This window comes from Amaranthus tricolor, chromosome 8 (assembly GCF_026212465.1).
Source record: "Amaranthus tricolor cultivar Red isolate AtriRed21 chromosome 8, ASM2621246v1, whole genome shotgun sequence".
In the NCBI taxonomy this organism is placed as follows: Eukaryota; Viridiplantae; Streptophyta; class Magnoliopsida; order Caryophyllales; family Amaranthaceae; genus Amaranthus; species Amaranthus tricolor.
This window is the reverse complement of record NC_080054.1, coordinates 30,138,295-30,149,204: the sequence shown is the minus strand read 5'-3', so window position 1 is coordinate 30,149,204 and position 10,910 is coordinate 30,138,295. Positions and strand designations below refer to the sequence as shown.

The 10,910-nt window shown below is 37.6% G+C and overlaps 1 protein-coding gene across 2 annotated transcripts; it reads left to right on the top strand.

Annotated features, from left to right (window-relative positions):
• The first annotated feature begins 1,735 nt into the window (after positions 1-1,735).
• On the top strand, positions 1,736-10,729 carry LOC130821291 (protein ESSENTIAL FOR POTEXVIRUS ACCUMULATION 1-like). Of its 2 annotated transcripts, XM_057686984.1 has the most exons (11): positions 1,737-2,094; positions 2,517-2,573; positions 2,699-2,772; positions 3,637-4,464; positions 4,656-4,749; positions 4,836-4,910; positions 5,017-5,724; positions 5,957-8,092; positions 8,175-8,241; positions 8,945-9,093; positions 10,103-10,729. In XM_057686984.1, the coding sequence occupies exons 1-11, from the start codon at positions 2,040-2,042 to the stop codon at positions 10,426-10,428; spliced, it is 4,569 nt and encodes a 1,522-aa protein (XP_057542967.1). In that variant the 5' UTR covers positions 1,737-2,039; the 3' UTR covers positions 10,429-10,729. The 2 variants fall into 2 exon arrangements, with proteins under 2 accessions (XP_057542968.1, XP_057542967.1); XM_057686985.1 differs by lacking the exons at positions 8,945-9,093; positions 10,103-10,729 and adding an exon at positions 8,756-8,920 and having other exon boundaries at positions 1,736-2,094.
• The last annotated feature ends 181 nt before the right edge of the window (positions 10,730-10,910 follow it).

Here is a 10,910-nt window from a genome sequence, read left to right as displayed (position 1 = left end):
ACATTGTTTGTTAGAAACTTAAAATATTGATCTTTGTGGCTTGTGCCAAACCCTTAGGATAACTAGGATTCCGCAAGGTTAGACGACTCAAATTGGATGACCATGAGGACATCCCTCGGCCTTTTGTTAAAATCTATATCGTTTTATATGTCAATCAACACCTTTGTTTCATTTTGTGACCTACAATGTCTTAAATGACTGTATCTATGTGATTTTGAATAATTGAGTAATGGTTGTCACTATTAGCTTTTGGAAGTCCCGATGGATGACTACTATAGAATTAGATCGAATCATGTGGGTTGATCAACCAGTTTCAATGTTAAAAGATCAACTCCGAAACGTAACGAGAAAGACACGAAGAGTAGGGATTAAACAAAGAGATAGAGAATAATACATTCTTCATTAGATAGAACACATTGATGTTCGTATGCACATGTTTACTTTTCACTTAAGCATGCCTTTTGCTTTACATAATAAAATAACCATAGCTATTAGCCACCCAAACAAGTGACGTAGTTTTGTACCCAACCAACAACTATCTGGAAACAATGAAATATCATCCATTACAAATTTCTTGCATGACAACATCATTTTAGACTTCTATATATTCAATGAATTTTAAACAAACTTTGCTTGGATTATATTATAAGGTATCAACTCTAACAAAAATCTTTAAGTTGATAGTTGAAATTTCATGATATGTTATATACTACATTAGACTCCTTACAAGAGAGCCAATTTAAAACAAAACTTTTCTAGCAAAAATTAGTTCTCGTGTGATGGAGCATATTTAGTGACGGAGTATATAATATATCATGGGGTTTCAACCATCAACTTAAATTTTTAGTTGAGTTGGTAATGTGATAAGAGATTATGAGTCCGAATCTCAACTACCTCTCATTTAATGTGAAATATTTCATTATGAGAAGGGTATAGATTGCATCCATTTTTCTAACCCAAAAAATTCTTGTGTAACTTCGTATTAGAGTATATAACAATTTCTAGAGTTTCAACCATTAATTTACATTTTTAGTTGAATTAATTTCTTAACATTATAACTATAAACCAATAGACTCGTTCAAAAATCTAACACATAAAACAAAAGAGTTGCAAAAGATGAACAATATATTTTTCAAAAATTGTTAAATGAAATAATTTTATGGTGGGACGATTTCTATTGGGCAAACTCATCTAATTTAATTTTTTAAAATGACCACCTACAATTTTAAACTGATCATTAGAGAAATGGACTAATTATATGAGTCACTCTAATTGTGAAACATTCTCATACAAATAATTACTTCTTCCGTTCCTTAAAGAAGTTCCTTGCCGTTTTGAGTTGTTCCCATAAGAATTCTTTTTATTTATATGTAACAAATTTTGGACAAAAATAATCTTATTCATTCTCATTTTAATGTTTTAATAATACTTATAATTCCTACATATCATCCACTGACTTCATTTTAATATTTTTATACTTTTATGGTCCCCACATATCTCCCAGTAAGTTTATAAAAATATTTTTTTATTCGATATAATCTCCATATTTTTCCTCTAACTTTCTTTTAATATTTTTTAAATATTTATCGTTTCTAATTTTTCCACCAAATTTATAATTCAAAAAAAATAACACTTCATATTCACTATCTAAATATTTCATTTTTTCTTAATTTTCTTGTTTGTGGGAACTTCATTCAAATAAACGGCGAGTACAATGAAAAGATTTATCAAAAAGCTAAAAGAGCAAAAAAGAACACAAAAATGGATTTGATTTAGGCATTGTGACCACCCATAACAATAACCTCTTCCTGCCGAGTCCCCCGTCTTCTCTCCTACTGCTTCCTTCAACTTCTATCCGAGTACTATTCCAATTTCCAAACCCTAATTTCTCTCTCTCTCTCTCTCTCTCTCTCTCTCTCTCTCTCTGTTCTCGCGCTAACATTCTCCGGCAATTTCTCTTTCAATCTCTCTTTCAAATTTCAATCCCTCTTTTCGAATTCGCGAATCTGAGTTGTTGATTTCGATATTAATTACCGAACATGTCTGCTCGCAAAATTGATCTACCGCACGATCTCCATCTATCAACCACCAAAGGTAACCTCTTTTAATATTTTTTTATTATGAATTTTTGTGTTTTTTTTTTTTCGAATTTTGTCGCGGTCTTGTAGATTCTGTGTTTCCTCTGCTTTTTGTTCGTGTTTTTACTATTCATATTCAGTCAGTGCTCTTGATCTGATAATGAATTTTTTTTTTTGATGATTTTTATGTGGATTAAGTTTATGTTCAGTTTCTGTGACTCTCGATCGGATTTTCCGTCTTCTATTATATTAATGTCGGTTTTTAATTACTCGTTTATTTTCTCTTTGTTGCCTTTGAATTTGTTATGGTGCACTTGTATTTATTGAGCTTTTTTTTTGAATGGTTTTATTTAGTTATTGTTTGGCTACTTTTATTGGTTGATTTTTACCTTAAATCGAAATGTCTAATAAGCGTTCTATGTGTGTTGATTGTTGAAGCCTCTTTAGAAAATGGTGATGAAAAGGTCACATTGCGATTCCTTGATGAGGTTAAAGGTACAGTACTTCTTGGCTGTGATGGGTTTATTTAGTTTACTTTTGAAATACTTGCATATATTCTTTTTTTTCCTTCTAAATTTGTTGTAGCGTGGTTTATAACTGGTGTTTTTGGATCCATGTAGATCAAGCAGCTTCTGAGAACAGCATTCCACTTTCCCCGCAATGGCTCCATGCTAAACCTGGCGATGCTAAGCCGGTGTGTCTTTGATCTCTCACAAAAGTTACTCTTACTGCTTTATCTTGTGACACAATATCTTCTATGCTACACATGATTTCTCACATTGATTGTTTTATTTCATGTAGCACACCCCATATGTTGGGATTAAGCCATTATGGCTTTGGCATTGTTATTTTAATTTTTGCCGTGATTGCTCGTCTTTGCCTCTTATGATATGGTGACTAATAATTAGGTTTTATGTGAAGTTAGTGTAAGGTGCTTTAGTGTTGTTCTATTGGGTGCTTGTGTCATACGTTTGCTTGGCTGACTTTGGTCATGACCTATGCTTATTATGAATTTGTGTCTTTGTGATCTTCTATTCTGAGGGAATCAGTTCTTTCTTTGGTTTCTCTGTTGATGCCTTTGATCTTTGATTTCAACTTTGTGTGGCTGAAGTTGCTAAGTGATAGAGATGGAAATCCTTATTTTATTGTCAGAGAAAAAACCAACATATTTTTGAGTTTACAGCATCACCATGTAAACATTTTATGTTCCAAGGCCTTTTCTATATTGGAAATTATATAATGACTGCGGCTTGACTTTTCCTGTTCTTGTAGTTTAATTGCCCTATGATAGGTTGAAGCTTGAGACCTTCTGTCCTTATTTTTTGAATTTCGGTAACAACCCCTTGATGCTTTTCAAAGTTCTTATAAAAAGAATCTTTTTTTTTTAACTCTTTTTGACGGGAAAGCCTTGTGTTGGTCCTTTTTTGTGGATCTTAATTTTTTGATCGTGCAGCCAGCTGAGGATCATGCTGGTAATTTAGGTCTTTTTTAGATCCATTGACCGGTTTATGATGTGCCCCTAATTTCTAACAGGATTTTGCCTTTGTTTTTCTACCAGGATGCTCGTGGCATGAACACGTTGTCTCTTGGAAATCCCAATGATCAGATTCAGAAGGAAAATGACAAGAAGGACTGGAGGAAACTGGCTTCCGAAAATGAGAGCACAAGACGTTGGCGTGAGGAAGAAAGGGAAACGGGTTTGCTTGGTAGAAGAGATGGCAGGAAAACTGATCGCCGCGTTGAAAATGTTTCTATCAGAGAAAGTACCGATGCAAGAAGTTTGCCTTCTTCTGACCGTTGGCATGATTCTACAAATCGCAACTCTGTCCATGAGGCAAGGCGTGATAGCAAATGGTCATCTAGGTGGGGTCCTGAAGAGAAGGAGAAGGAATCACGGCTTGAAAGGAGAACATATGTGGAAAAGGAAGATGCTCATATTGATGGTCAATCAAGTGGAAGTGGCAGTCGTGATACTGAACTGCGTGATAAGTGGAGGCCTCGTCATAGAACAGAACCTACTTCCGGCGCACCTACTTCACACCGTGCTGCGCCTGGCTTTGGGGTTGATAAAGGAAAGCTGGATGTTCGTAATTTCGGATTTACTGTTGGAAGAGGGAGGTCAAGTGGGGGATCTATTGTAAAGCCTCCACTGGGGAGTACAAGTGCTACTGTCCTAGTTGACAAGAATGAGTGTATTCTTGGCAAACCAAATCTTTCTGTGGAGCCTTTTCGTTACTCTAGGGCCAAGATTCTTGACATTTACCGTCTACAAAAACTTGATGCAACTTCCTTTTGCAAGCCTGATTTAATGGAAGAAGTTCCCTTGTTAACCCGGGTGGAGGCTGTTGAGCCATTGGCTTTCATTGCACCAGATGCTGAGGAAGAGGTGAGGTCTATGTTGGGATATTTTTTTTAGTCCTTTGAGTAGCCTTCTTCATCTGATTTTTGTTGTTCCTGTTCATTATTTAAACCTCCCATCTCATGACAAATGCACATGTAGACTCTGAGAAGCAGTTTTTTTTACACTTCCTAATTCTTATCACTAGATCCTAGTATTGATGTTATGTGGTGCAATAGGTAATACTTAATGATGTATGGAAGGGGTCAATTACTGGCAGTGGAGCTTCTTACAGTCCATTCAAACAGGGCAAGTTAGCTGAGGCTGCCACAGGTATTCCATTACCATAGCTTGTATTTTGTTTAAGAAACAACCACTTGGACTATCCTTGCCTGATGGTAGAATTGTTTTTCAACCAGGCACTGGCGACATGGATTCTCTTGAAGAAAATCAGAGTGTCTTTCCTGCTAATATTGTGGAGGACACTGTTGACGGTGATGACCCCTGTCTACTATCCAGGCGATCATGCCTTCATCTTTTGTTGAGCACAATAGTATTTGAATTTGTTAGTTCTAATTTTAACATTATTTCTTCTTTCAGAAAGACCTGCTGAATATGATGCAGCAACTAAACTTTCTGTCACAGAATCTGAGGGACCAATGTCAGGAGTTCCAACAATTGCTGATGCAGATGCAGATGTAGATGCTGATGATGACAATTATAATCTTAGGGCGGCTGAGAATGACCATGCTGCTTTTGATATCAGCATTAAACTTCCAGATGATTCAAACTCATTGTTTGTGTCAGAATCTCTAGATGATAGCCGTTGTAACAATCTTTCTCAGTGTGTGAGAGATGCTAATTCTGTGGGAGACGGTGTATCTCCTGAGGGGTTAAGCTTATATTACCTTGATCCTCAGGGTGAAATACAGGGTCCTTTTCTTGGGGTGGACATTATTTCATGGTTCGAACAAGGTTTTTTTGGTGCTGATTTACCAGTTCGCTTGGCAGATGCTTCAGAAAATGCCCCTTTTCATGAGTTGGGTGATGTAATGCCTCACCTCGTAGTTCAGGACGGGCTTGGTATTAACTCAGATATTGGTTCCAAGATGGATAATCTCGGAGGTTCTGCACGTTCCAGCGAGATCAATGATTTGAGCACATTAAATTGTCAATCTTGGCAGTTGCCTGAACTGGACAATCACTTAAATCAGCCAGCTCACTCTCGAATATTGGAGCATGATATTTCTTCGCAACATGCATTTTCTGATGGAAAAGGTTTTTATAATTCGTCTGCCCAGGAAGAAGGTATGTATATATCTATATATATATATCTACATTATGATACTCTCTTTGTCCCAATTTAATTGATACACAAGGGATTAGGGGTTATGGCTCATATTTTTGGAGTGTAGAGTAAGATTTTTAGAATATTAAATTATCAGTTAATCTGAGATGTAGGGATTATTTTTTGTTTATGAGATTCTATTAATCTGTTCTGATAACATGGTGTGAATGACGTAATGCTGCTTTGTTGCAGAAATTGTTTTCCCTGGAAGACCAGGGAGTGGTGATAACCATGTTAGAGGTTTGAGAAGTGCTGATGGGCCCATTGCAAATATTGCCGGGTATCATAATTTTCCAAATGAAACAAGAAAAACCTGCATGCCAATTCAAAAGGATGATAAGCTGCACCCTTTTGGCTTGTTGTGGTCTGAACTTGAAGGTAATCCTACCAGACAATCCCAGCCCATGAATATGCCTTCTACCATGGGTATGTCTGGTCCTCTTTTTGTTCATTCACCCAGTGCGCCTTCTCATTTCGGCGGAGATCAGAATATTGATGAAACGTGGTCCAACTTTCATGACAAGGCTCCGATTTCTAACGCACACATATTTTGGGACTCATTGGATACCCAACAATTTTCTCATCATGATCAAGAATCTAATCATCGTGAATTAGCTGAACATATAATATCGAGACAACTCCAGCAGCAGCAGCAGCAGCAGCAGCGTATTCAACAAAGAAATCGGTTGTCTCAACTTTCTCACTTGAATCAGTCGCTTCTAGATCAAGTGCCTGGTCGAGCTTCACTCCATCAACAGCTGTCTAATCAACCTTTATCTGAACTTGAGCGCATTATGGCTCTTGAACAGCAGCGTCAGCTGGAGCTACAGCATCATTTGCAACAACAGCAGCTTCAGAAAATTTTTCTGCAGGAGCAGGAATCACAAGCTAGACAACTCCATGAACAGTTTTTTCATGGTCCTGAGGCTGGCTTTGCTCATTCTCGCATAGATCCTACCACGAGCTTGGATCAGATTTTGTTGAAGCAGCATCTGCGTGATTCACAAACCCATTTGCACCAGTCTTCTAGGCATAGTGATCCAATTCTGGAACAGCTTATTCAAGCAAAATTAGGTCACACAACTCATCAGGATCGTCAGGCCGATCTGTTGGAAATGATGCAGCATACTCGCAATGAACCATTTCGGTCTCATCAGATGCTCCAGCAGGAGCAGCTACAGGCACAGCAAATGTCAATGGGCGTAAGGCATCGGCTTGAAATGGGGGAAGGAAGTCCAACTGGCTCCGTTTGGCCAGTGGAAGAAGCAGAGCATTTTCTTCGAAATCCTGTTGGTTCTCAACGAGCTCATTCTGCCGCTTTCAGCCCACCTCCATTTAGCCCTTTAGACATGCTGCACCAGCAGCAGCACAGGGAAAAAGAGGAGCAGCTAAGAGATTTTGAACGAAACCTTTTGCAGGAGAGACTAAATAGAGGACTATATGACCCTGGGATGCCTATGCAAGGTGGAGTTTCAGGTGGTAATTTAGAATTGGCCAATGCTATGGCCCGATTGCAGGGCTTGGATATTCAAGATCCAAACAGTCATGTGCGTTCTGCAGGTCAACTTGGCTCCTTCAATTCTGGCACCCATACTCATCATGCTCACCACCCTTATGTTCCTAATGAATTCAATACACATTTTGATGTCGAGGGCCATTGGCATGATAATGATAGTCGTATGTCGAATGATTGGATGGATTCATATATGCATCAGCTGGATGTTCATCCTGAGCAGCAGAAAAGAGAGCAACTACATGGTGAAGACAACTCAAAAAGATTGTTGTTGGAACTATTGCATCAGAAAACTAATAATCAACCTACACAGCCTCTAAGTTTGAATGATCGTGCACCTTCAGAGAGGAGAACACCTTCTGGTTTTTTTACTGGATCAAGTTCTGCAGAGCATTTGTTTAACCTTGCCCATGATCATGATGTCAGTCTAGCCAGCCCAGCCTCTGTTCCATCTTTTCTTAATATGCCGGCTGAGCAAACTCAACTCCGAGATGAGCAGAGAGGTGGCGTTGACCCTAGTGGATTGAGTGGTCGATCGAACTCTGGATTAGTTGTGGAGGCAGAATCTATCTATCCTGGAATTAGTAAAAATTCTTCTCTGATTTACAACATTGTTGATATGAGTGGAAGCTCTTACATCGACCGAGAATTTTCTGAGGAGGGAAAGAAGTGGGCTCCCAAAGTAGAAGATTTGGTGAATTTATCAGTGATTGATATGTCAGAGTCACCTTCAAAGCAACCTGATGTTGCACTAATAGATGAAAGGGAGATACAAGCCAGTTCCATCAACAGGCAGAACTCTATTGGTGTTGCCGGTAAGTGATCTGGGATTACTTCTGTTAATGATTGCACGTTTTTTTCTAATGGGGAAGTAACTATTGTTTCTGTTTCTTGCAGCTGGACAAGGTGCTTTCTACAATGAAAAGTTTGGCCAATCTAATTCCTTTGCCGAAGAGGTTGATAGGTAATTAATCTGATGCTGTCATTTTTAGCATTCAGCTCTGCTAGAATATATGTGAATGGCTTTGAAATAGTACCACCTCTTGAGGTTCCAACACTAATTGACTGTCACTTCTAAAGAAATTTGTAATCATTGTTCCAGCATTCTACCAACAGGGATTTCAGAGTTGAAATTGTTATTTTTTCTTTTAAATTATAAACCATTGGTGCAAACCTCCCTATCCCCCTTCCAGCATTCATGTGATGTACTGCTAAGCTCCCCCTCCCCCTCCCCTTTCCCTACCCCCTACCCCTACCCCTACCCCTCTCCCTCCCTTTCCCCCTTCCCTTTTCTCTATTTTGGTGACTTTGATGTGGCTGAGCTTGGGCTTGAATTGGGGAGGGGAAGGGTTTGAAAGGTGCTTTTCTTGTTCGGCTTCATTTCTCAGCTGCTCTTCACATTCTTGTTGGACTTTTGTGCCAACAATGTGTATTGAACCTTTTGGAAACTGCTAATCCGTATTCTCTTATTTGTGTAGAACATTATCATCTGTTGATCTATTGTAGACGAAGTATAGAGAATTTGATAATATTGTTTATTTACATCTTTACTGGGGTTGATCTGGTTCCTTCTCTTTTCCCTTTTCCTTGTCTTAGTAGTCTATTCTTGTGTTAATTTATGTTTTCTTGCTCATGTTGAATGTTTTTTTATAATGTTTTCCTTGCAGGATACCTACTGTTCTTTCCAGAGGGTCAAATAATGTCTTATTTAAACGTCCATTTGTGTCTCGTCCATTATCTTCTCAAGAGGGGATGTCTGATTTAGTTAATGATGCTGTCACTTCAGGAACAAACCCATCGATTAGCACTCTTGATGGTATGTTAATATCTTAGATAATTAATAATTTCTGTGAAATAGAGTTTAGTTAGTTTCTCTGATGGCTCTATTCTGACGCCACTAATCAATAACAATGTACTCATTTCTATTTTGGGTATTTAAGTGTCACAAAATGTAAATGAAGTTATCTTGAGTCTTAACATTGCTTGAGCTGAAGGAATTACTCCAAATTTATTACTTAGACCTGAAACTTTTATGAACTTGTCAAAGTTTTCCTTTAACTTTTAGGGCAAAATATTCATCAGAACTTATTTTTCCTTTAACTTAGTTTCTATAGTTGAAACCATAGTGTAAAAATGCGCTAACAGTCACGACGTGATTACGGAATGGTGATGCGACAACGGAAGTGATGCGGTTATCGTAACGCCTAATATCAGCCAAATCATACTTGATACGGTCTAAAATGCAGTTTTTTGACACCTTTACAATGCGGGAAATATCGGTTTGTTTGTTTTGGAAACCTTTATAACGCGGCCGATGCGATGTGATGCGGCCTTGTTTTACACTATGGCTGAAACAACAGTGTATCAGTGCTATTCTTGTGCTATGAGTCGCATTGGTTCAATTTTGACTCGGCTATACTATTTTCTATGCGGTTCAATTTGTAAGCTCGAATTTGCTGAGATAATCAGTAAGATCTATTTCACAACTAGAAAATACGCTCTATTTTGCTGAATAAGCTTGAAATAAAAAGCTTATTTTATCATAGGCTGCGGCTTCGTTGAACTTATTGATTTATTTTCCTATATATGGTTATTTAGATTTGTAAAATTAAAGGCTTTATTTTGTGTTATTATTGGATGATTGTATTTTCCAATTAATGATATGATGCTAGAAGCTTGTGACAAATTCATGCCTTGTTTGCCTGTTTGGTACCTGTTAAATGTTTTACTTGTTAACATACATGCCTACTTCAATGCTTACCTATAGCCTTAAGGTGTGTAAATAACATTTTCCAGAATGTAATGCTGATGATATCTATCTTTAGGTGGAAGACGAGACTTAGGAGGCAACACAACTGTCCAAGTTCCTGATACTTCTAAAAACGATATGCGATTCAGGCGAACTAATTATTGTAGTGATTCTGATGTCTCGGATACATCATTCATAGATATGTTAAAGAGCAACGCTAAGAAGCCACCACAACCTGAGGCACATGCTACAGGTGCTTCAGAATCTTATGATGCTACCCATGGTGGTAAGAGCGGGAAGAAGAAAGGAAAGAAAGGAAGGCAGATTGATCCAGCTCTTCTTGGTTTTAGGGTAACTAGCAATCGTATCATGATGGGCGAGATTCAAAGAATCGAAGATTAACCTTTTTTGCTATACCGTGTCATGTACTCATGTTTATACCCAATGCGTTTTCCGCCAGGTCTTGTAAGAGGTGTACAGATTACCATTTTTTGGTGTAAAGCCCTTTTTATTTTTTAATTTACCTCAAGTATATAAATTGAATATTTGCGTCGATTACCTTGGTTTACTTGTTCATACGGGGTAATTGATATAGTTTTAGTTCAGGATTCCTCATTCCTGTGTAGAGGTTGTACATACTAAGCTCGTTCTTAAAAAACCGTGGCTGAATGAAAGAAAAGCATCAGTAGCAATACATTTTACATCCGAGTTGTGCTCTCTTTGTGCTATTGACCTTATTGATCCAAGATCTACTCGTATTATAATTTAGTTAATTATGTAGAAATGTTTTTTTTTTATTTTTTTTTATTTTTTTATTTTTTTTTATTGAGGTAAGGTTGAATAATCCCTACTGGTAAAGGGAAGTTAAAGGAAAATTACTTCTT

Bases quoted from the DNA above. Each gene is read 5' to 3' on its own strand.
- LOC130821291 (XM_057686984.1), top strand. From the start codon at position 2,040: ATGTCTGCTCGCAAAATTGATCTACCGCACGATCTCCATCTATCAACC. The intron at 4,911-5,016 runs GTGATGACCCCT...TTCTTCTTTCAG, and splicing joins TGTGGAGGACACTGTTGACG to AAAGACCTGCTGAATATGAT. The intron at 9,094-10,102 runs GTATGTTAATAT...ATCTATCTTTAG, and splicing joins ATCGATTAGCACTCTTGATG to GTGGAAGACGAGACTTAGGA.